The following is a 25,966-nucleotide window of genomic DNA, read 5'->3' on the forward strand; positions in this document are numbered from 1 at the left end:
TGTCCATCAACAGATGAATGGATAAAGAAGAAGTAGTATTTATATACAATGGAATAATACTCAGCCACCAAAAAATGAAATCTTATCATTTGCAATGATGTGGATGGAACTGGAGCAGAAGATGCATAATATGCTAAGCGAAATAAGTCAATCAGAGAAAGACAATTATCATATGATTTCACTCACATGTGGAATTTAAGAAACAAAACAGAGGAGCATAAGGAGGCAAAAATAAAACAACAAAAGCAGAGAGGGAGACAAACTGAAAGAGACTCTTAACTATAGGAAACAAACTGAGGGTTGCTGGAGGGAAAGGGAGTGGGGGAATGGGGTAATTGGGTGATGGGCATTAAGGACATGTGATGGAATGAGCACTGGGTGTTATATACAACTGATGAATTACTTATCTCTACCTCTGAAACTGATAATACACTATATGTTAATTAATTGAATGCAGATAAAATAAAATTGGAAAATCCCCTAGCATAGTGGCAATACCTTTGAGAGAATTTGACTAACCATTAACCTGATTTCTGGGGCAGCCGAGAAATCTATGGTGACACACAGACCTCCTGGACCACTGAGTGGGTTCTCTTCTCTGGATGTGGTAGACAAGGTTTGGTTGTGGCTGTCACAGTACGCCAACTGCCAACCATGCGATCCTGGGTTAGGAGGCTGCCAAAATTAGTAAAGAAACATAAGGGACTCAATTAAATTTGATTTTCAGATAAACAACAAATAATGTTTTAGTAGAGATATGTCCCATGCAATATTTGGGACATATCTCTACTTAAACATCATTCTTTGCCACCATGAAATTCAAATTTTTTTTAATTTATTTTTTATTGGTGTTCAATTTACTAACATACAGAATAACCCCCAGTGCCCGTCACCCATTCACTCCCACCCCCCGCCCTCCTCCCCTTCCACCACCCCTAGTTCGTTTCCCAGAGTTAGCAGTCTTTACGTTCTGTCTCCCTTTCTGATATTTCCCACACATTTCTTCCCCCTTCCCTTATATTCCCTTTCACTATTATTTATATTCCCCAAATGAATGAGAACATATAATGTTTGTCCTTCTCCGACTGGCTTACTTCACTCAGCTGAAATTCAAATTTAAGGAGCATCCTGTATTTTATCTGGTAACCTACCTGGGTGAAGTGAAAACTGCTGTTAAGGGAAGGACTGACTTTATTTTTTGTCTGCTTCCAGAGGCCTAGAATAGGACCAGTGGGGAGTTGGACCTGCTTCTGAGAGCAGGAAGAAGGATTTCTTTGGCAGGGGGCTCAGTGAAGGCCGTAGGGAGCCCTCCTTGGGTGGCTTGGAATTTGGAACTCAGAGAGCCCCCACCTCTGACAGTCTCTGAGCCTCAGAATTTCCAGAGATTTTTGAAAGGATAAGGTGGGGACATGATGGAGGGTGTAGGACTGAGGACTGGAAGCTCCCAAATAGTCTAGACTATTTCTCTCTTTGGTTGTTAGGATGGTGGGGTGCATGCTGCTGATACATCAACTGGGCACATGGCCTTCTGTGTGCATATGGAGAGTGAGAGCTTCTAGAATATTCCAAATGCTCAAACTGTTATTGAATCTGCTCTTGAATTTCTGACATCTTTTCTCCGAAGTAACACTGCTTGGAGAAAAGTGCATCCCAGGGCAAGCCCAGCTGAACTCTGGGCTTTCCTCAGTGCCCTGCCCTCCCCTCTCCACTCCTCTCAACCATAGTGACAGCAGCAACCGACATGTAGACACCATTTCACAGTTCACAAAGTGATTGGCCATCAGTCACTTGTCTGTATTCTCACAAGTCCAAGGGGGAGTACTCATCTCTTATTTACTTTTGAGGATACTGAACCCCAAAGATTTGCCTGGTGCCTTCCACACAGGTCGAGCTTCCACCCACTTGGGCATTTTTATAACAAATGTTGGTATATGCTTATGGTGTGGCTTGTGTCAGGAGCCAGGCATATGAGAACAGTAAGACTCAGTCCCATCTGGTTTCTGCAAAACCTGAGAGCTCCCAGACCAGGTTGGGAGGGTAAGGAGTCAGGATTGATGGACAGATGCACAGGGCTAACAAAATGAATCCCAGGGCCAGGCTTGCTGTGAATGACGACCTCCTCAGGAGTGGCTCAGTGGAGGCCATAATGTGCTCCATCCACCCTGCAAGAAGTGCTCCTCCTCCCATATTCCCCGTCCTCACGATCCACCCAGGGATGGAGTCAGAACCTTGGTCCTCACCTGTGACTCCTTTTCCCCCACACCTCCATGCCAAAGGCCCAGGCTGGACTATTTCCTGTCAGGCCTTCTCCATCCCTTGCCTCTCACCTCTGTTCAACATTCATGGGACTTTGCTCCCCAATAGGGGATAGTCTTAGAAAGATTCCCCAATAGGAGCCTAAATAAACAGTGGGATGCTTCTATCCCAAACAATAAAGTCAGTTCAATTAAGAGAGAGATTTAGGCCAGCAGACCTTTCTGGGCTGGGGAAGGTCCCTGTGAACCAATCAGCTTACTCTTCAGGGATGTAGAGCTGGTACTACAAGTCTGCATTGGAAAGGACAGACAGGTAAGCCTGTGAATCAGTCACGGGAGCATCTGGGACCCTGGGCCCTGACAGTTGCCCCATGCCCTACACTCATTCTCATGGAGCATTTGGCACAAGTCGCCATCCCTGCTCGGAAGCTGATCTTGCCTCCTCAGTGCCCACAGGATTAAGACCAAACTTCTGTCTCTGCATCCAGACTCTTTTGAAGATTGGCTCTGCTGCCCTTTGTAGCCTCGATTCCTACTAGCCCCTTCATGGAATCACCATTCCAGCCAAGGAGGTGAGCTGTACCTAATATCCTCCACATATTTCCTGCAAGACTGGATGGGACAAGGCTGAATGCAAGGAAGGTGCCCAGACCAAGGTGGGGCCTGTGGTGGGTGTTCACCAATGGGACTCCCCCGTAGAGGCATCTGAGCTTCAGAGAGGACAGTGCCTGCATGGAGCCTCTACTTCAGAAGAGACATCCAGAATCCAGCCACTTCTCATCCTCGTGAATACCACCAACCTGGCCTGAGCTACCATCTTCTGTTGCATGGATTACTGCTCTAGCCCTTCAAAAGTCTTCTCCTTCTTCACTGGCCTTTTAAAACCATAAGGCAATACTGTTTCTTTTTCTGAATCTGTCACTCAAAACCTCACAATGGCCCCCCCATTTAAGTCAAAGTAAAAGGCCAAGTCTGCCTACCACCTGGCCCTACCAAACTCTGGCTTCTCCTTCCTCCTCTTCTCTCTTCACCCAGCTGAAGTCTTCTGCTCCTCAAACCTGTCGGACAAACCACACCTTAGGGTCTGTGCAATGGCTGTGCCCTCTGCCTGGAACATTCTCAGTTTAGACATCCACATGGCTCACTTCCTCATCTCTTTTGAGCCTTTGCCCAAATGTCACTTTTTTGATGTGGCCTTCCCTTTTAAAATTGTAAAGCTTGCTCTCCCTACCTAATTCTTCCCCCACCCTGACCAGCACTCTGGATCCTTCTTACTCTGTTCAAACTCTTTTTCTTTTCTCATAGCACCTACCCTCTTATAACACATGATATAATTAATTAATTTCAATCATCTGTTTTTGCCTACCAGAATGTAAACTTCACAAAAGCATGAATTTTTAAAATATGTTTTGCTCACTGATCTAACCCAGCTGCCTAGAACAGTCCCTGGCAAAAAAAAAAACTATGCCTCCAGTAATTATATGTGGCATTACGAAACCCTTCCAATCTTTCACAATTTCATCCACTTGGCCCACAGCACACACCTGGCTGGACCTGGATGCTTTCACAGTCACACATCCCTAGAGCACACAGACATATGCTTGGAGATGCAGCCTACTGATGTGGATATATAATTGTAAGTTGACAACTAGATATTTTTCCCTTTGTATATCTATACACACATGCAAAAGTCACATGTATCCAGGCATGGACAGATCACACTTTTTAAATAAAATTAAGTTTTTATTTTGACTTTGAGGCACCTTTTTGGGTAAAATTCTATTATAAAATATTTCAAACCTACAGAATAGTTGAAAGAATTGCACAGTGAACACCCAACACCTAGATTTTACAAATTATATATTGCTACATTTGATTTATCGTACATCTATCTATGAATGTATTTCTCTGTCCATCCATCAATTACATCTTACAGGCATCTCAGAGTAAATTGTAGCTATCAGTATTCTTTTCCCCTAAATACTTCAGCATTAACGAGAATTCAATATTTATTTGCTTTTTAAAATTTTTTAAATTTTTATTTATTTATTTTTTATTTATTCATGAGAGACAGAGAGGGAGAGGCAGAGACACAGGCAGAGGGAGGAGCAGGCTCCATGCAGGGAGCCCGACGTGGGACTTGATCCCGGGACTCCAGGACCAAGCCCTGGACCAAAGGCAGGCGCTCAACTGCTGAGCCACCCAGGCATCCCCTCTTTGCTTTTTAGGTAGAATGTAGAGAAATGCGCGTGTTCAGTGTACATTTGCTGAGCTATGACAAATGAGTTTTTGACCTGCGTAACTCAAAGCTCTATCAAGATAGAGAACATCGTCATCCCCCAAATTTTCACCACGCCCCTTCCTAGCAGAGGCAACCACTGCTCTCTGATTTTTTCACTATAGATTAGCTTTTGCCTGTTCTGGAATTTCATGTACACAGAATAATTTGATCTATACTTAGATTTATTTATTCATTCAACAACAAAAATTATGTTCATAAACCTACATCTGATGTCTGTTCACGGGGAGTAGTAAGTTCTCCAGGACTGAGCAAGTGACCAAAGGTGTTTCTACACACAACCTATGACCTCCTCTATCCTCCCCTGCAAGTGCATTGTCCCTTAGAGACCATACACACAGAAACAGACGTCACCACCTGGTGGCCACCTGGTGGTGGTAGGGTGCACACCTCGCTGCCTGCCTCTCCCCTCTTCTACCCTGGCTCTGGAGGCCTCACATCAGCCCCAAGCCCCCCCCACTCACTTCCCACACCAGAGATTCATCCGTGTTTCTCTACGCAGGTGTGCCAGGGGGTGTCACAATCTCAGCCTAGGCTGTGCTTAAGTGGGTAAAAGTGCAAGTGGGTAGACAGCTGTAAGTAGCTGGGCAAGCAGAGGCAACATGTGTCCCTGCTGTCATGTGCAGGGGTGGGGGTGGGGTGGGGGTGGAGTCTAGCTGGAGGCTGGAGAAGAAAGCATGAAGAGAGGAACCCTCGAAGGCTCCTAAGCAATAGGAGCTGGGAAGCCAAGGAACAGCAATTACCTGGAGCCCCTGAGACCCTAAGCATGATGCCTTTGCCTTCCAAGAAGGACCTGAAGACTGCCATGGAGGTTTTTGCTGTGTTCCAGTGGGCCCTAAGTGCCTTTATTATTGGTGAGTCTTCAGCCTTCTGTAGGGTGACCAACTGCCCTGGTATGCCTGGGACGGAGAAGTTTTAGGGTTTAACAGGGTTTTGAATGCCAAAACCTGGGTTGTTCCAGGCAGATTTGGATGACTGGTCACTTTTGCCTCTCACCTGACTTTCCTAGGCATGGTACTCCTGGAATCTCTGAGTGTACATGATGACATGTGTGTGTATACGGGTGTGTGCCTATGCAGGGGTGCATATGCATGTGTGCAAGTGAGCCTTGATGCAGATGTGTGTGCTGAGCCCTCCTGGGTCTACACGGGGGCATGCAGGATATGCTTTGGGAAGGTGGGGAGCAGTTCCATTGAAGCTACCCAAGGAAAAGGACTTAGTTACAACCTCATGCCCTTGAACAGAGCATCTGAGGGGCCAGATGGAGCCTCTGAAAGCCTCTTGCCCAGAGCAATTCATCCATTTATTCAACCAATTCCCCTTACCGTCTACACCACAAAGACTATGTGAAAGTTACATATAGGCTGACCACTGTCTACCACTAGGTGCTAAAGCAAAGCAGCCCTGTGTGTGTGTTTTGGGGGGTGGGGAGAACTGGAAAAAAATTCTTTTGACAGGGGGATCTAGGTGAGTACTAGAGGAGGCAAGGGTATGAACCAAATTACCTTGTCAGATATCTGGGAAGGAAGAATGCAGGTAGGCCTTAGGAATCTGGGGCTTGCCAGTGAATAGGAGGAGTGGGCTAGAGGACAGTGAATGGGAGGCTCAGAGGCCTGCCTGGAGTGGGCACCAGCATCCTTCTGTGCTGAAAAAGAGCCATGTTACCCTAGGAATGATTAGCAATAAGAGCTAAAAAGAGGCCAGCAGAAAGGAATTCATATGTATTAGGTATTTTGTATCAGATATTTTCACATCTACTATTTCATCTTTCATCATAGACTCCTGCCAGCCTTATGAGGTAGAAGCTATCATTATGCATAATGATATTTACTAATAGCTACACACACATAATGAGTGCTAACATTCATAATATTAGCTAACATTAATTGCACCCTTTTTTTTGGGTGTGTGTCAGACACTGTTCTGAGCTAATGACCCCCATTGTACGGACACTGAGGTGCATGTAGTCTAAGTGGTCTGTCTGAGATCACACAACTTAGGAAGCAGAGGAGCTGGCCTGGGAGTTGAGCCCATGAAGGCCTGATTCCAGGCCATGAGGTCTTTACCTCTTGCATCAACTCATTCACTGCTGATCTGGGAGGTTTGGTCTGGACATGCTCCTGGAGCATATGCTAGGCCAGAGTGTGCTCTAATTCATAATTGCCACATTTTAAATTTCTGTTAACTGCCCATTCATGATTTTTGCCTGTTTTTTGCCTTTTGAATGAGTTGACTCTTGCAGGGCACATAGGAAATAGGTGAAGAAGGAGGAGTGTTCGGGGCAGAGTGGGTAGCATGCGACAAGGGTAGGATGAGGGAGATCATAAAGCATTCAAGGAGCCGCCAGTAGTTAAATAGGATGAGGAGTGAGAGGCACAGAATTGGTGCTCAATACATAACAAGTAAATGGATGGGAGACAAGAAAGAGGATGTTGGAGAAGCAGTCTGGGGACCATTGTGCAGGGCACTGTAAAGTAAGAAAAGAGTTTGGACTTTTTTCCTGAGGGCTATGTGGAGCCATGATAGGGTTTGGGACAGGGCAACAGCATCAGATTTGTATTTTTAAGGAATGCCTTTGTGGCTCAGTTAGTTAAGTGTCTGCTTTTGGCTCAGGTCATGATCCCGGGGTCCTAGGATTGAGCCCCGAGTCAGGCTCCCGGCTCAATGGGTAGTCTGCTTCTCCCCCTCCCTCTGCCCCTTTACCTGCTCTCTTTGTCTCTGTCAAATAAATAAAATATTTTAAAAAAGATTTGCATTTTCAAGAGATCACTCTTGCTCTGTATAGAGAATCAGTTACGGGAAGAGGCTGTTGCAATCATCTGGGTGAGAAATGTGGTGATTAGGAGCAGACTGGTAGCAATCAGGATGAAGACAAGAGGGAGGGAAAGGAGAGTTTACAGAATTGGAATAGAATTAACGTGGCTTGGTGATGAGGACATATGAGTGAGAGAAACAGGAGAGGCAAAACTGAGGGCTTAGGGCCCAGTGTGAGCTGGCAGAGGGGCAGGTGGAGCAGAGGAGGCTGAAGGAGGAGGGTGGCCAAAAGGAACATGAGTACAGGGAGAAAACAGTCTCAGGAAGCTCTTGTTAGGGTCTGACTGTGGGGTGTACAGACAGGGAGTACAGAGCAGCCAGAAGGGCTCTAGGCTGGCGCTTCAGGAGATGGGGTTTCCGCTGCTCCTCCTCCCCTTGCCAGCTCACATGGGGCACATGGCCCCTTGGAGCCTTCCAAGCCCTTCACCCTGTGCATGGAATCATGTCTTTGGACCCTAAGGGCCTTGAGAAAAGACCCTCATGGTAAGGCAGATGTTGGTAGTGTGAGTTCCACTTGGCAGAAGTCCGGTGACTTGTCTGAGATCACACTCACGGTAAATGGCAGATCAGGATGCATCTCACTGCCCAGGCGCTCTGCCTGAGGACATGTCAGGCAAGACATCATGTCTCACAAGATGTCCCCAACACTGTCTGAGTTGAGGAAAGCCTCATGGAAACAGAGAGGTCTCGTTTGGCCTAGACTTACGCCTCTCTAGATTTCTTGAAAAAGTCGAATAGTCCTTTTTTAAATAAAAATTTTGTTTATTTATTTGACAGAGAGCAAGCACACAAGCAGGGGGAGCAGCAGACAGTGGGAAAAGGAGAAGAAGGCTCCGCATCAAGCAGGGAGCCTGATGCAGGGCTTGATCCCAGGACCATGGGATCACAACCCAAGCCAAAAGTAGATGTGTAACTGATAAGCCACTCAGGCACCCTTGAAGAGTCTTTTTTGTTTGTTTGTTTGTTTTTGTATATTTTTTATTGGAGTTCGATTTGCCAACATACAGCATAACACCCAGTGCTCATCCCATCAAGTGCCCTCCTCAGTGCCCATCACCCAGTCACCCCCACCCTGCGCCCACCTCCCCTTCTACCACCCCTAGTTCATTTCCCAGAGTTAGGAGTCTTCATGTTCTGTCACCCTCACTGATATTTCCCACTCTTTTTCTCTCCTTTCCCCTTTATTCCCTTTCACTATTTTTTATATTCCCCAAATGAATGAGACCATATAATGTTTGTCCTTCTCCGATTGACTTAACTTCACTCAGCATAATACCCTCTTGTTCTATCCACGTTGAAGCAAATGGTGGGCATTTGTCGTTTCTAATGGCTGAGTAATATTCCATTGTATACATAGACCACATCTTCTTTATCCATTCATCTTTCGATGGACACCGAGGCTCCTTCCACAGTTGGGCTATTGTGGACATTGCTGCTAGAAACATCGGGGTGCAGGTGTCCCGGCGTTTCATTGCATCTGTATCTTTGGGGTAAATCCCCAACAGTGCAATTGCAGGGTCGTAGGGCAGGTCTATTTTTAACTCTTTGAGGAACCTCTACACAGTTTTCCAGAGTGGCTGCACCAGTTCACATTCCCACCAACAGTGCAAGAGGGTTCCCCTTTCTCCACATCCTCTCCAACATTTGTTTTTTCCTGTCTTGTTAATTTTCCCCATTCTCACTGGTGTGAGGTGGGCTCTCATTGTGGTTTTGATTTGTATTTCCCTGATGGCCAGTGATGCGGAGCATTTTCTCATGTGCTTGTTGGCCATGTCTATGTCTTTTTTGGTGAAATTTCTGTTCATGTCTTTTGCCCATTTCATTTTGAATTGTTTCTTTGCTGTTGAGTTTAATAAGTTATTTATAGATCTTGGATACTAGCCCTTTATCTGATTTATCTGATTTATTTACAAATATCCTCTCCCACTCTGTAGCTTGTCTTTTAGTTTTGTTGACTTTTTCTTTTGCAGTGCAGAAGCTTTTTTTAAAAAAAGATTTTATTTATTTATTCACGAGAGACAGAGTGTGAGAGAGAGAGAGGCAGAGACACAGGCAGAGGGAGAAGCAGGCTCCATGCAGGGAGCCTGATGTGGAATTCGATCCCGGGACTCCAGGATCACGCCCTGGGCTGAAAGCAGGGACTAAACCGCTGAGCCACCCAGGGATCCCCTGTGCAGAAGCTTTTTATCTTGTTAAGTCGCAATAATTCATTTTTGCTTTTGTTTCTCTTGCCTTCATGGATGTATCTTGCAAGAAGTTGCTGTGGCCAAGTTCAAGCCTGTATTCTCCTCTACGATTTTGATGGATTCTTGTCTCATGTTTAGATATTTCATCCATTTTGAGTTTATCTCTGTGTATGGTGCAAGAGAGTGGTCTAGTTTCATTCTTCTGCATGTGGATGTCCAATTTTCCCAGCACCATTTATTGAAGAGACTGTCCTTTTTCCAGGGGATAGTCTTTCCTGCTTTGGCCGAATATTAGTTGACCAAAGAGTTGAGGGCCCATGTCTGGGTTCTCTATTCTGTTCCACTGATCTATGTGTCTGTTTTGTGCCAGTACCACACTGTCTTTGACCACAGCTTTGTAGTACAACCTGAAATCCGGCATTGTGATGCCCCCGGCTCTGGTTTTCTTTTTTTTCTTTTTTTTTGGTTTTCTTTTTTCAATATTCCCCTGGCTATTCGGGGTTCTTTCTGATTCTACACAAATCTTAAGATGACTTGTTCCAACTCTCTGAAGAAAGTCCATGGTATTTTGATAGGGATTGCATTAAACGTGTAAATTGCCCTGGGTAGCATTGACATTTTCACACTATTAATTCTTCCAATCCATGAGCATGGAATATTTTTCCATCTCTTTGTGTCTTCCTCAAGTGTAGTTTTTAGGGTATAGATCCTTTACCTCTTTAGTGAGGTTTATTCCTAGGTATCTTATGCTTTTGTGTGCAATTGTAAGTGGGATTGACTCCTTCATTTCTCTTTCTTCAGTCTCATTGTTAGTCTAGAAATGCCACTGATTTCTGGGCATTGATTTTGTATCCTGCCACACTGCCGAATTGCTGTATGAGTTCTAGCAATCTTGGGTGGAGTCTTTTGGGTCTTCTATAGACAGTATCATGCCATCTGCGAAGAGGGAGAGTTTGACTTCTTCTTTGCCTATTTGAATGCCTTATTTCTTTCTGTTGCCTGATTGCTGAGGCTAGGACTTCTAGTACTATGTTGAATAGCAGTGGTGAGAGTGGACATCCCTGTAGTGGTCCTGATCTTAGGGGAAAGGCTCCCAGTGTTTCCCCATTGAGAATGATATTGGCTGTGGGCTTTTCTCAAATGGCTTTTAAGATGCTGAGGAAAAGTTCCCTCTATCCCTACACTCTGAAGAGTTTTGATCAGGAATGGATGCTGTGTTTTGTCAAATGCTTTCTCTGCATCTATTGAGAGGGTCATATGGTTCTTGTTTTTTTCTCTTGTTGATATGATCTATCACATTGATTGCTTTACGAGTGTTGAACCAGCCTTGCATCCCGGGGATAAATCCCACTTGGTCATGGTGATTAATCTTCTTAATGTATTGTTGGATCCTATTGGCTAGTATCTTGTTGAGAATTGTTGCATCTGTGTTCATCAGGGATATTGGTCTATAATTCTCCTTTTTGGAGGGGTCTTTGTCTGGTTTTGGAATTATGGTGATGCTGGCCTCATAGAAGAAGTTTGGAAGTATTCCTTCCCTTTCTATCTTTTGGAACAGCTTTAGTAGAATAAGTATTGTTTCTTCTTTAAACGTTTGATAGAATTCCCCCGGGAAGCCATCTGGCCCTGGACTTTTGTGTCTTGGGAGGTTTTTGATGACTGCTTCAATTTCTTCCCTGGTTATTGGCCTGTTCAGGTTTTCTATTTCTTCCTGTTCCAGTGTTGGTAGTTTGTGGTTTTCCAGAAATGCATCCATTTCTTCTAGATTGCCTAATTTATTGGCGTATAGCTGCTCATAATATGTTTTTAAAATCATTTGTATTTCCTTGGTATTGGTTGTGATCTCTCCTTTTTCATTCGTGATTTTACTAATTAGAGTCTATTCTCTTTTGTTTTTAATAATGCTGGCTAATGGTTTATCTAACTTATTAATTCTTTCAAAGAACCAACTCCTGGTTTTGTTGATCTGTTCCACAGTTCTTATGGTCTCTATTTCATTCAGTTCTGCTTGAATCTTTATTAACTCTCTTCTGCTTGGTGTAGGTTTTACTTGCTGTTCTTTGTCCAGTTCTTTAGGTGCAAGGTTAGCTTGGGTATTCAAGTTTTTTCCAATTTTTTTGAGGGATGCTTGTATTGCGATGCATTTCCCTCTTGGAACTGCTTTTGCTGTATCCCAAAGATTTTGAATGGTTGCATCTTCATTCTCATTTGTTTCCTGAATCTTTTTAATTCTTCTCTAATTTCCTTGTTGACCCTTCCATCTTTTAGCAGGATGCTCTTTAACCTCCACGTGTTTGAAATTCTTCCAAATTTCTTCTTGTGATTGAGTTCAAGTTTCAAAGCATTATGGTCTGAAAATATGCAGGGGGCAATCCCAATCTTTTGGTATCAGATGAGACCTGATTTGTGACCCAATATGTGGTCTCTTCTGGAGAAAGTCCCATGTGCACTTGAGAAGAATGTATATTCAGTTGCGTTTGGATGTAAAGTTCTATAAATATCTGTGAAATCCATCTGGTCCACGTATCAAAGCTCTTGTTTCTTTGGAAATGTTGTGCTTAGAATATCAGTCATTTGCAAAAAGCGCCGTGTTGTAGTCTCCCAGTCTCAGTGTATTATTATCTAAGTATGTCTTTACTTTGGTTATTAATTGATTGATATACGTGGCAGCTCCCACATTCGGGGCATAAATATTCATGATTGTTAAGTCCTCTTGTTGGATAGATCCTTTAAGTGTGAGAGAGTGTCCCTCTTCATCTCTCACTACAGTCTTCGGGGTAAATTTTAGTTTATCTGATAGAAGGATGGCTACCCCAGCTTTCTTTTGAGGACCATTTGAATGGTAAATGGTTCTCCACCATTTCATTTTCAGGCTGGAGGTGTCCTTAGGTCTAAAATGAGTCTCTTGTAGACAGCAAATAGGTGGGTCTTGTTTTTTTATCCAGTCTGAAATCCTGTGTCTTTTGATGGGATCATTAAGCCCATTCACGTTCAGAGTTACTATTGAAAGATATGAATTTAGTGTCATTATGATACCTATTCTGTCCCTGTTTTTGTGGATTATTTCTTTGGGTGTCCTCTTTTTTTTTTTACAGAGTCCCCCTTAATATTTCTTGCAGAGCTGGTTTGGTGGCAACATGTTTTTTCAGTTTCTGCCTATCTTGGAAGCTCTTTATCTCTCCTTCTATTCTGAATGAGAGCCTTGCTGGGTAAAGTATTCTTGGCTACATGTTCCTATCATTAGGACCCTGAATATATCCTGCCAGTCCTTTGTGGTCTGCCAGGTCTCTGTGGAGAGGTCTACTGTTAATCTAATATTTCTCACCATAGAAGTTAGTGATCTCTTGTCTCTTGCTGCTTTAAGGATTTTCTGTTTATCTTTGGAATGTGCAAGTTTCACTATTAAATGTCGAGGCGTTGAACGGTTTTATTAATTTTGTGGGGACCTCTCTATCTCCTGGATCTGAATGCCTGTTTCCCTCCCCAAATTAGGGAAGTTCTCAGCTATGATTTGTTCAAATATGCTTTCTTGTCCTGTGTCCCTTTCAGTGCCCTCTGGAACCCTAATTAAATGTAGATTTTTACTTCTGAGGCTGTGATTTATTTCTCTTAACCTTTCCTCATGGTCTTTTAATTGTTTTTCTCTTTTTTCCTCAGCTTCCTTCCTTGCCATCAACTTGTCTTCTATGTTACTCACTCTTTCTTCTACCTCATTAACCCTCGTCGTTAGCACCTCCAGTTTGGATTGCATCTCATTTAATTGATTTTTAATTTCGGCCTGATTAGATCTAAATTCTGCAGTCATGTAGTCTCTTGAATCCTTTATGCTTTTTTCCAGAGCCACCAGTAGCTTTATAATTGTGCTTCTGAATTGGCTTTCTGACATCGAATTGTAATCCAAATTCTGGAAGTCTGTGGCAGAGAGTCCTGTTTCTGATTCTTTCTTTTGCGGTGAGTTCTTCTTTCTAGTCATTTTGCTCAGTGCAGAGTGACTAAAAATGAGTTGTAATGGAAAAAGGAAGAGAAAAAAAAAGAAAAAGAAAAACAAAAGAAAAAAACAAGGAGGGGTATTCTCTGGTTCTATATACTGTAAATCCCTCGACTTCCCCCGTGGCTTTCCAGCGCTGCTCTGCCAAGAACTTGCTCTTCCCCTGTCCTTCCAGCTGGTCTTCTGGGGGAGGAGCCTGCTGTGCCGATTCTCAGGAGTGTGCACCTGAGCTGCCCCGCCCCCTGCCAGGTGCAGGGCTCAGAGGGAGCTGTTTACCCGGTGAGGCCCCTGTTCCCTGGCGGCCCCGCCCCTCCCAGGCACAGGGTGATACAAGGAGGAACAACCACAGTGGCGGTGGCCAGCTCTCCAGCCCTGGAGTCAGCTCCCTAACTAACTACTGCAGTCTCCCAGTCTGCACTGGACTTGATGCTCCCAGGGCGGGGGGCACTGATCTGCACAGCTTGGGGTGCCTGGTGCCAGGAGCGTCCTCGCTGTCCTGTGCCCTCCGTGCCTCCACCTGGCCCGGGGGAGCACAGGATCCTGGGCTGTGTCCACTCAGAGTCCTGGGCTCCTGGCCAGTGCTGCTGGAATCGCGCTTCCGGTGCACGGCTCCCCAAGGCAGCAGGTATCAGCCCCCTCCGCCCGCAGCCGCCGCCTGAGCTGCTCCCGAGGCCCCCCCCGGGCGCGTGCTCCAGCCCTTTACCTCGCTCTCTCCCGGTCGCACTTCCTCAGTTAGTGACCCCGGGAGACTGGAGGCTCCACTGCCCCTCCTGGGATCCTGCCCGAGTTCCCAGCTAAGCACCTTCCCTCCAGGAAGAAGCCCGTGCGGATTTTTAAAGTTCCCGCTTTTGGAGGGTGGGCTTTCCCCTCCGGGAGGCTCTCGGGCTCGGCTCTAGCCTGGCAGCCCATGGGGGCCCCTCCCCGACTTTATTCTTTTTATTTTTTTTCCGCCTTCCTACCTTGATAGAAGCAAAAACTCTTCTCTCTGTAGCATTCCAGCTGTTCTCTCTTTAAATCTCAAGTCGAATTCATAGGTTTTCAGGGTGATTTGAAAGTTATCTAGGTAAGTTGGTGGGGACAGGTGACCTGGGGACCCTACTCCTCCATCTTGCCCCGCCCCCCGCCCCTTGAATAGTCTTATAAGGAGCATATCAAAATCCTAAAACTGCTGGCCTTAGATCTCTTCCATAGAAGCAGCCACATTCAACATTGTTAGCTCTTTCCTCTGGTGTTGATATCCTGTGTCTACATTTTACTACTTAACATTTCTTTTTTTTTTAAATTTTTAATTTAATTTATTTATGATAGGCACACAGTGAAAGAGAGAGAGAGAGGCAGAGAGAGAAGCAGGCTCCATGCACCGGGAGCCCCACGTGGGACTTGATCCCGGGTCTCCAGGATTGCGCCCCGGGCCAAAGGCAGGCGCCAAACCGCTGCGCCACCCAGGGATCCCACTACTTAACATTTCTAAAGATTACTATAGTATTTCTGATTTAACAGCTTTAGATGTCATCACTGACTTGCTAATACAGAAGATGAGATTTTGACTCTATACACTATTGCTAGATCTTTCCTCTTCCTCCATCATTTCAAGATGGTTATAGCACAGGTTGGGATTAAATGCTTGACTGTGACTAGGAATATCCATAGTGGAGCCATTTTGTGTACTGAGAGCGTATTTCCTTGCTGGTACAGCCTTTTGTTTTCCCTGGAACTCATGGTCGCCTCATTTTAAAATTGTTTTATCTATCGGATGTCTCTTAGCTACACCAATTCATCTGCAAACTATCCACAGACATATTAATCTCTCAGTATTAGGAACCTATAGGTCCTCTCCCCTCCTGCACTATTTTCTGGAGGACATCACTACTAGAGCCTGGCATCCTCCTGTTACACAATTAGGTCTTCTTACACACAGCTCTCACCTCTGGGGCCCTTGAAGCACCACAGGTGCACAATTTAAGAAGCTGTTCACTCTCCAGGTTGTGCAAGTGTTGGGTTAGTACTTGCTTGACCCTGAGAGTGTTTTCTTAAATGTTGTCCCATAGGCACCTTGCTTGCTTCACCATAGTGCTTGCCCTGGTTACTTCCTTCCTTCATTGGCTCCTCTCCCCCCATCCCATACCTTCCTCTGTCTTGGTTTACTTCCTTATCCTGATGGGGCACACCCTCCAGGAGTTTCCTGAAAAAGCAACACGGGAGACAAACCATCTGAGACTGGATGTCTGAGGTTGTCTTTATCCTACTTTCATGCTTGATTAATAATTTGGCTGCCATGTAGAGTGCCTTAGCTGTCCCTTGTGTAAGCATCTGAGTCTAGTCTCTTTGGTTCAGTTTTTTTTCAGAGAGTGGTCCTCCCATTGTCCAGCTGTATAGGGGAAGGGGGTGCACCTGGAGCTCTGACTGCCTCTTTGATAGACTTTCAATCAAGCCCCGTGCCTCACACTGCCTCTTGTCACACCTGGTGGCTCCAGATTCCGAGTCTTTCCTAGATTCTCCAGCACAAGCAGGCTTGCTCTTGTAGCCATTCCCCTGGTGGGTAACCAGGTTTGTTTTCTCTGTTCAAAGCCAGTTACTCCCTCCTTCATCTGCTTTCCAGCATGCAAACATTTTGTTGGTATCTCTTGTCCACTGTTGGTATCTCTCTAATTCTTTTTTTCATTGAAGAGCTATAGATTTTAATATGTTATTTTTTTAAAAAGATTTTATTGGGGCACCTGGGTGGCTGTGTGAGAGAGGAACGCCTAGGTGGCCCAGTGGTTGAGCACCTGCCTTTGGCTCAGGTCGTGATCCCAGGGTCCTGGGATCAAGTCCTGCATCAGGCTCCCCGCAGGGAGCCTATTTCTTTCTCTGCCTATGTCTCTTCCTCTCTTTCTGTGTCTCTCATGGATAAATAAATAGTCTTTTAAAAAATAAAAAAAAAGATTTTATTTATTTGAGAGCAAGAGAAAGAGCATGAGCATGAGTAGGGGGAAGAGCATAGGGAGAGGGAGAAGCAGGCTCCTCACTGAGCAGGGAGTCCAACGTTGGGCTTGATCCCTGGACCCTGGGATCATGACTTGAGTTGAAGGCAGATGCCTAACCGACTGAGCCACCCAGGTGCCCCTTAAAATGTTCTTATGGTAATTTTCATGAGGCCTTGGCAAGGAGTCAAGATGAAAACTTTCTTCCATCTGCCATGCTCAATTAGAAGTGTGTTCTGTCTTTTCTAGCCTTTACTTTTACCCACTTTCTCTCACAGTCTTTTTTTTAAAAAACCACTGGGCCACCTAGGCGTTCCTCTCTCACACAGTCTTAATCACAGCTCTTCTAAAACCGAGTTCCGTAATAACTCTGAGTGTGGCTCCCTAGGACTCATCTCCATTAAGTCCATCCTAACTATTCTACCCTACAATGCTCCTCTCTTACTGGGGCTTGACACAGCCCAGTACCTTATTCTGTCCCAGCTTGCATCATCCTTTGTTTCTCATTTGCCAACTTGTGTGCTCCCAGCCTGGCTGAAGTTGGGTACTCTCTCTGGTATTCCCTCCACTGATGCCTCACAGTGAAGATCTGGACAGGAAAATGTGAGCTGGAGGAAATCTGTTCCTGGCTGTCTTGCCAGGACTCCCAACCTCCAACAGCCAGATCAGAGTGACCCATCATTGGCTCCTTGCCATTGAACACAGCCCAGAGCAATGCTTGAGCAGTTCCTGGGGAGTAGAGGGCTTGCTGCATGGTGCACACCTTGAGAGGAAAACATCTTGCTTTCCAGATCAGAAACAGGTTCCCAAGGACAGAGAGGAGATGGAGTAGGGGATGTGGGCATGCATACCACGTGCTAGGGTGAGGAAGTGAGAGTGTTAAGTGAGCATGGGTGAGAGTGTGTACAACCTTGGGCTGGAGAGACCCCAGAGGGAGGGCAAGTGTGCTCACAAGTCATTAACTCTGAGCGGGCCTCCCTCCAGTAATCACCGTAATCTTTGTCAACCTCTACCTGGTGGTGTTCACCCCATACTGGCCTGTCACTGCGCTCATTCTCACCTGGCTGGCTTTTGACTGGAAGACCCCAGAGCGAGGTAAGGGCCCCTCTGAGGCTGGGTTGCCAGCCATCACATGCTCTTTTCTTATAGTCCTGAGAGGCTCTGGCCAATTCCCAGGCAGATTTTTAACCTGTTCATCCCTAGGTTAGAGAAGCTGAGGGAAGGGGCCTTTTCCAAATGCCAGGAAGGCCCAGATCAGAACTGGAGTGGGTTAGGGGAAAAGCAGCTAGTAAGGCAGAAAGCTAGGCCCATCCTAAATTGGCCCTGATGTGACATAGCTCATCCTGGTTGCCAGTTACAAGGCCAGGAGACAGCAGGGGGTGAGGAGCCACCTTGTGGCTGGCCCAAAGGGGGTCTGAAGAAGACAACGGGGGTGGGCAAAACCTGGCTATGTTGGCTCTGTATTCAGGTGGCCGCCGGCTTGCCTGTGTGAGGAATTGGTGCCTGTGGAAACAGTATTGTGATTACTTTCCCCTCAAGGTAAGTAGCCCTAGGTCCCCACTTGGGTCCCGGGCCCAGCCCCAACTCCAACTCCAATGCCAGCAGTTGGGCCAGGGTGGAGGTTGGGGACATCATTTCCATTGAGACCCATGTGACTGATGCCCCCTGGAGCTGTGTGTTACCCAATCCACATGGCTGGACATGGCAGCCCTTTCCCTTCCAGGTCTCTGGCCAGAAGAGGAGTACTCTTCCTTGGCTATCCCCCTTCTGACTCCACTCTCCTCCACAGCTTTTGAAGACTCATGATATCTCCCCCAGCCACAACTACATCCTTGCGTGCCACCCTCATGGGCTCTTGTCCCACTCATGCTTTGGCCACTTTGCCACGGACACCTCAGGCTTCTCCAAGATCTTTCCTGGTATCACCCCTTATATTCTCACACTGGGAGCTTTTTTCTGGGTGCCGTTGCTCAGAGAGTATGTCATGTCTTCAGGTGAGTTAGCTCCTAGGACATGAGGACAAAGGAAACATGGCTCCCTGAGGGAAAAGTGTTGGGGGAATGGGTGAGAGCAAGGCCAACTTGGTGGTCCTTTCTGGTCTTAAAAGGCTACCTTAGGCTCACCTGCCTGACATGAGGCTCTCCCATCCTTTGAAGAGATAGGGAGGAAAGTTAAGAGGCTTGGGTAATGGCCAATGAGCTTTTGGTGTTTTCTGCCCACCAGGGGCCTGCTCTGTGAGCCGAGCCTCCATGGACTTTCTGCTCACACATAAAGGCACAGGCAACATGCTGATTGTGGTGGTTGGTGGCCTGGCTGAATGCAGATACAGCCTGCCAGGCTCTACCACCCTGGTCTTGAAGAATCGGACTGGCTTTGTACGCATGGCCCTTCAGCATGGGTAAGGAGAGCTCTGGTCCAGAATGGGGAGAGGGGTTCCAAAAGCCCATCACATAAGGAGTAAGGGGTTTTGAGGAAAGGATATCTAGAATTGGGGGGTAGAAAGCTGCTTTTGTGTTGGAGGAAAGCCTGGATGGGGTCCTAGAGGCATTTCTGCTTATGAGACAGGGCTAGAGGGCTAGCCCTCAGCTCTTCTCCCTCATGCTAGCCTCTCATCTGGGCTGGTCCCTCCATCAAAGGTGACTGGCTGCAAGCTCATGTCAGGGAGAACCAAAATTACTGTGTGGGTTAAAGGGGAGAAAGTGAAATGAAATGGCCCTTGGGTCTTCTCTTCCAGTGTTTCAGACCCGTGGGTTCACAGGAGGGTCTGGGACTCTCTTCCTTTTGCTTGTTGCTACTTCACCCCCACAAGCAGCCTGGGGTAGACAACAGGGTCCTCAACTTCATCTGGACCTAGGCCCAGCTAAGTCATGGGCTGAGAAGCCTATGGGAAGACCCACCCAGGGACTGCTGGTAGTCAGAGTGGCTATCAAAGGATATGTCTTTCCTCTGCAGAGTGCCTCTAATTCCTGCCTATGCTTTTGGGGAGACAGACCTCTACAATCAGCACATTTTCACTCCAGGGGGCTTGGTGAATTGCTTCCAGAAGTGGGTGCAGCGTATGGTACACATCTACCCTTGTGCTTTCTATGGGCGTGGCTTCACGGAGAACTCCTGGGGCTTACTGCCCTATGCTCGTCCTGTAACCACTGTTGGTGAGTGAGCCCTTCCACTGGCAGCCATGTCTAGGATACAGGATCCAGTTCTGAGGCTGCACCTTGGCTCTGGCTGTGTCCAGAGGCGGAGAGGCTGGCTAGGATGAGGGGCATGGTGAGGGGAAGGATGGGGAAAATCTGGGCTTGAGGGCTGAGGCCTAGTCCAGGAAGTGAGCTGTTCTGATGCTTTTCCCTTTTCCCTCTCTGTCTCCTCTGGCAGTTGGGAAGCCTCTACCATTGCCCAAGATTGAGAACCCGAGCCAGGAGACTGTGGCTAAATACCACGTGCTCTATATCGATGCCCTACGCAAACTGTATGACCAGCATAAGGCCAAGTTTGGCATCTCGGAGACCCAGGAACTGGTGATAGTTTGACAGACATCGCCAGCAGCTTCTCAGCAGCCTGGCTGGAAGGCACAGAACCTGTGAAATGGGAGGACAAAAGTCACCTCTGAGCCTCCTGCTCCTGATTTGGCCAGTCCTCAGTATGAGGAGGGCTGGCTGTCCATTTGGCTATTCTCTAGACCCCTCTTCTTCCTTCATCTCTCTCCTGCTTCCAGCTCTTCTCTGCTTTTACCTTGGGGCTGCAAGAGAAGTAGACCCAAAAGGCAGGGAAAGCCCTAGGTGAGAGGTATCCTGAAGTTTCCCTCACCTATGATCACTCAGCAGCAGTGCTGAGGAAAACAATGGACAGAATAAAAAGCTTCTCTTTGGATACTGCTTGTGGTACAGCTCATGTTTTAAGGGCCCAGAATCCGTGTTCATGGCTCTGCTTCTCTACTCTCAAGCAGCCCCATCTTTTGGCATCAAGGCTCCCGTAGGACTGAGTGCCTTGAGATCCAGCACACTTGGGGCTCAGGCTCTTGGGGCTTCAAGCCCTGTGACATGGAGCAATCTGTCATCTCTTAGCCTGAGCTTCCTCCCCTATAAAACAGGACCAAGGATTCCTCCCCTGCTTACCTCAGAGGCTACCGGGAAGATTGATTGTACTGAATGTGATTGACCTTTGTAAGTTGGACAGCTACCCTACAATTATTCTCCTCTGATAATTTTGCCCATTTCCTATCCTTGAGCAACCTCTGCCCTAAATTTCATGGCATCTCTGTGTTTAAAAGAAAGCTTACAGCATAATATCTTGTCAACAGCCCTTTGAATGTTCAAGTAACCTTTCTATAGTTGGGTGACCTTGGGTTAGCTAACTCGAACTCCTTGAGCACTGTCTCTTCATCTGCAAAGTGGAAGGATACATCATGGGGAGCTGGAGGCTGGGTCTCCCCAAGCTGCTCTGGGCTCAGGCCTGGAATGTCTGTTACAGATGATGCCACAGTATCAGGCTGAGGGTACTTCCATGCTATGTCTCTGGCTCAGGACAATGATTCTTTTTTGCGGACCTCTAGAGCTTACTGGACAGGCAGTTACAGGAAAAGACCTAAGGTATGGGGATGGGGGTGTGTGTGGTCTGGGACACAGAGAGGATGTAATATGTTCTGACAGGATCTTCAGACCTCCTTCCTTCAGTTGTGCTCTCTGAAGTAGGTGCCTTGGTCCTTCCCCTAGCTCATGTGTGGCAATGCTTGCAAAGAAGCACCTGCCATATAGGGCATATTTAAGTCCATTTCAAGAACAAGGGGGGAAAAAGCTTTATTTGCAAAGAACAAACCATTAATTTACACAAACTTACATCCCAGTTTATATACATTATATATAGTTTATATACATAGTATCTCACACTGGATTAAGAACCCCCCCCCCCAAAGCAGCACTGGGCCTACTCCAGGCCATTCTTACCACAAAGCTCACCCCCTCACCCCAGGTGGAAGTATTTTGGATCAAGAAATGACATACCCCAAGTCCTTTTGGAGAAAGCCCTGACAGGAATGAAAAGAAACGATAGGTTCCTTCTTTGTGCTCACATGGCCTAGGGGAGCCTCTGGGCAGGGAAGGGAGGCTGAGGCAATGCCATGGGAGCCTCAGAACTTCCTGGTATTGGGCCAGCCCAGAGCCTTCCAGTCCAGAGACCGGAGCAGGGAGAATGTCTCGGGAATAAGAGTTCTGGTGGCAGCTGCAGCTGCTCTTTTCCCTGCCCTGCCGGGCTCCTGAAAGGGAGTGCTTCTAGCCTTGAGTCTCTGGGCAGAAGAAAGGAGGGGTCCCCGTGGGACAGAGACTGCTCCACCCCCTCACTCCTTTGAGTCTGTAGGTCACGGCTTGTTCACTTTGGACAGGTCGCCTTCCATCTCTGGGCCTCTGGTTCTCGCTCTAAATTTCTCTGAAATCTATCTGCATCCACCGGAAGTTACATAAAACACACATACTCACACATGGATCAAAGTCTTTGTTCCTGGGCCTTTCCTGATTAGCAAAAGAAATTTGGCTCAGGATGGATGCAGGGGAACAGAAGGCAAAGACTACATTTCCCAAGAAACCAGTGGCCAAGCAGCCCCCAATGGCTGCCTTTTATGCCAGCTTTGGCTGCCGAAGCCCAAGCAGCTGGCAAAGGCCTCCGCCATGCAATTCTCCTTCAAACCTCTGCCATCTGCTTGCTCACAAATGTCCTCATCCCCATTCTCTATGCTAGCCTTGGCCCTCTGGTGAACTCAGGTCAGCGCAATTCCAGACTGTAAATCTATTTCCACATCCTCTTACTAGTAAATTGCTTCATCACTTTGTCAATGACTTCACTGCAACAGGGCTCCCTAGCTGTCTATTGCTTCCTTCATCACCTTCCCCCCCTCTAGTTCCTTTTGAGGATTCATAATGGCTAAAGGGTCCTGTGCAAATTCTTTTTTTTCCCTGTGCAAATTCTATTCCCACTATGATCCCCTCCATGCCTGGACAACAGGGTGGGTGTCAGACTGTTCCTTAGGGGTACAATTAAGAAGCCTTTTCCTTCCCTCTCCTCACACACATTTGGCTTTAGAGCCAGTCCTCTCTCAGGTCTTTCCTCCATTAGGAGACATCCTGGGGGTACAAAGCTCTTTGTGGTATGGAGAGAAAGGGCTAAGGAGTCCCTTAGTAGCTGTGGGAAGTGGACTAGCTCCCATAACCTGTCTGTAGGGGAACCAGTGGACAACTTTGCCTGTGGCAGGGGTTTCTGTACACCATGGGTGGTTGGGTCATTCATTGGGTGGGTGGAAGACCATAAGGGGTACAGTTCTGTGGGTACTGGAGGCCTGCTGCTTAGACATGGTACCAAGACAATTCCTCTGACCAAAAGAGCTCTAAGGCTTATGGGTGTTTCCCAAAGAAATGTCCTACTCTTTTGCCACAAAGCCCCTGGCAGCCAAAAGAACATCAAGAAATGAAAATGAGCATTTCTGCATTTCTCTCTGGGACACTGAAGAATTTTGGGTCCTTATTCCCATTTTTATTGGTTCTCTCTAGACCACAAATTCAACTCAATGCTGCAGCATAATGGCATAGCTTTGGAGTTAGACCTGCCAGGTCTGAGGCTTAAACTGGTTAAGATCCTGGTCAAAGCACTTCACCTCTGAGAGCCTTGTCTAAACAATGGGATTCATCATATTATCAAAGGAGATAATGAGAGAGAAAGTACTTTCCAAATATGAAGGAGAGGTTCCCTTCCGTTTTTGCTACAACTGAGGACTGCCTAAGGCACTTTACAGGAGCCTGGGCCAGACACATGCCTAAAGTCCACCCCAAATTGGTTTGCAAGGTTGTCATTAGCAACCAGGCAATGGAGGCATAGCCCACCACCTTGGGCCCTGACCTGTGAAGGGCTGAGCATTACAATTGTTTGGAAAGGGAAGGCACAGTGGAGAAATGAGTACCTGTTCTTGGTGGATTTTAGCTGCCTGAAGGGGCTTTTGCCCATCCCCTCAAAGGTAACTTGTTTTGGGAGCTAAAGTAGCACACTGTACAAGATTGGCCTGTCCCAGCTTTGGGCTAGACCCGTCATCCAGAAACCAGGCTGGCCCCAGGCAGTTAGAGATAAGGCCCTTGAGTGGTCCCATTATATGATCCAGTGGGGAAGCTGGGGTCAGGGGGTGGGGAGGTGTCTTTGGATCTGACTACAGGGCAGAGCCTTGCCCAATGCCTAGATGCTGGCTTCTCTTGAGCCTAGAATCAGACCACCAGCACTGGAATCTTTGGTGACTCTGCTGTGGCTTTCTGAAGCCAGAGTGAAGCAAGGTGGGTCAGTAGGACATCAGCTGCTGTCCTTTTGGGTAGGGACTAGGCTAATGGCCACTGGGTCACAGCAAACTCAAAAAACAAAACAAACAAAACAAAACAAAACAAAACAAAAAAACAAAAAACAAAACAAAACAAAACCCCACTGTCCTATCTCACTTCTTGCCCTTTTGAGGTCAGGCAGAAAAGTTCTGCCTTGCTGATGCCTAGGAGGAGCAGGCTAGGGGTTGTGAATTTTCTTAGGTTATCATAGAAGCTGCCTAGATATTCGAATTTGAAGGGACTCCCAGAGGTCATCCAGTCCAACACTTTGTCCCCAGACACAAGTTGACTAGATGAATATTTGCATTGCTTAATAAACAGAAAAGTCTCGTTGTGCCCAGGTCATTGAAAGAGTATCCCAGACTCACATAAGCACAAGTCCCAGATGAGGCACCTGTCTTAGACAGAGGTAGGCTCTGTGGAGAAAGAAGACAGGAATTCTGGTCAGGCTGGGAAAGGGGGCGATCAGGAGGGGACCCAGAGATTTTTCTGAGCATGGAACGTGGCTGTAAACAAAGTGAAAGACGTGTGGCCCCAAATTTGCCCTCAGGTTCTTGTGCAGGAGGGTTTGTGGCCATTCCCTGCAACTGCTTGGAGAAGAGCAAACCTCCTTGTCCCCAAAGCCCGGCAAGCTGCCAAGTGGCTCTCAGCCTGAGTAGGAAGAGCTCTCCGACCCTCTGACCCTCCAGCAGGGCCACCTCGTGGATCAGCAAGGCTTCCACTTCCCAGAATGCCTGCTTGGTCGGTTTCTCCCTAGGTCTCTGCCGCAAGTGGCTGCCTTTCCCCTCCCTGCCCCTCTGCTTTGGCTTCAACACTCTCCTTCCCCCCAACTCTTGACCCCAGCCCTACCCAAGAGAGGAACAACAGCCCCTTAGGATCAGAGGCTTGCCCCCACAGTCTGGAGTACACCTTTGCTTTCTCTTGCCTGCTGCCCTGGAACCCCATTTTAGTGCAAGAAACTGTAATTCTGACCACAGGGACCTGAAGGTTGAAGAGTCATGCCATAATCCAGTTGACATGGAGCAGAGGAAGAGGGTCCTGCTTCCTGCAAACCCTGGGGCCCCGTCAACCATCCTGTTAATCCAAGGTCATTCTGAAAAGTTAAGCAGGCCTTGTCATCCTGGAGTCACTGGGGAATAAATAGCACTGGGGTATTGATCTCTGTGGCTGCAACACCCACATACCTCACTCCACAGCAGCACTGTGAGGTTCTGGGAGTCCTGGCTCCCAAACCTGGGACAGGGGCATGGGCAGGGGCAGAAAACAGGAGGGAGTCTAGGATGCTGGGGCCTCACCCAGCCTGATGGCCCCAAAGAAGGTGGTGTGCTTGCTCATATTGATAGAGATGTCGGCGTGCACCATCTTCACCGCAATCTTCTGCCGGGCTTTGAGGAGGCAGACGCCTGCAGTATAACAAGTATTGTAGTTGGTCTTGCCGGTCTCAATGCTGCGGGTACACTGCAGGAAGGGCTTCTCATCCACCACCACCTCATAGCTGGCAAAGTCAGTGAAGTTGATATAGTATACCTGGGTGAGAGGCAACAAGAAGGGATGGGGGGAGGGGAAGCAGAGGGTGGGGCCCTTCCCTGCAACCAACAGACAGGACCAGCTCAGACTCAGCTGAGCTGTCTCCTGGCACAGCACAGCACACTGTGTGTGTATGGGGGGCGGTGCCAGTGCCACCTGAGGGGGTGTTCATTGCTCAACAGGAAGGCAAGGTGATGATGGGCTTATACGCTGCGCTTCCCCTACTCGGTGGGGCTCAGGGGGCAAAGCAAATCGCTTTTGAATAGCACACCAGTCCTTCACTCTGTGTGGGCAGGAACCACATCTTTCTGTCTTGGGTAGCTCTCCTGCCCTCCACCCGGCTCAGCCCTGGCAGGAGGCAGGGTGTTCTGCACGCGTTAGGTGCTCAATCAGTGCTACAGATGAATGAACACACATGAACGTCCAGTGCCATGCCCCAAGGACTTTTTGTGTCTGATCTTAGAAGTCTCTGATTCCCCAGAGAGGTCACTGTGACAACTTGCCATTTCTTAAACTCTTGAAGGACAGCTTCTCACTCAGCTTGCAGCTCCCCCTCCCCCATGACTGAATTTCTCTCACTGATTTTTACAG

General features: G+C 47.2%; 2 protein-coding genes across 6 annotated transcripts in view; one reads left to right on the forward strand and one right to left on the reverse strand.

Moving 5' to 3' along the window:
* The first annotated feature begins 5,221 nt into the window (after window positions 1-5,221).
* On the forward strand, window positions 5,222-20,374 carry AWAT2 (acyl-CoA wax alcohol acyltransferase 2). The gene is made up of 7 exons (XM_077888228.1): window positions 5,222-5,408; window positions 17,490-17,600; window positions 17,974-18,044; window positions 18,295-18,499; window positions 18,729-18,903; window positions 19,458-19,657; window positions 19,878-20,374. Exons 1-7 carry the CDS (start codon window positions 5,321-5,323, stop codon window positions 20,030-20,032), a joined length of 1,005 nt encoding a protein of 334 aa, XP_077744354.1. The 5' UTR covers window positions 5,222-5,320; the 3' UTR covers window positions 20,033-20,374.
* Window positions 20,375-21,272: 898 nt separating this feature from the next.
* Window positions 21,273-25,966, reverse strand: part of EDA (ectodysplasin A) — a 429,425-nt gene continuing 424,731 nt past the window's right edge. For 4 of the 5 annotated variants that reach the window (XM_077890361.1, XM_077890360.1, XM_077890359.1 and 1 more), the window contains exon 8: window positions 21,273-25,375. In XM_077890361.1, the coding sequence (XP_077746487.1) occupies window positions 25,124-25,375 (252 nt within the window). In that variant the 3' untranslated portion in view covers window positions 21,273-25,123. The remainder of the gene's footprint in view (window positions 25,376-25,966) is intronic. The other variant, XM_077890358.1, reaches the window with a different exon arrangement.

Source organism: Canis aureus, chromosome X (genome assembly GCF_053574225.1).
Source record: "Canis aureus isolate CA01 chromosome X, VMU_Caureus_v.1.0, whole genome shotgun sequence".
In the NCBI taxonomy this organism is placed as follows: domain Eukaryota; kingdom Metazoa; phylum Chordata; class Mammalia; order Carnivora; family Canidae; genus Canis; species Canis aureus.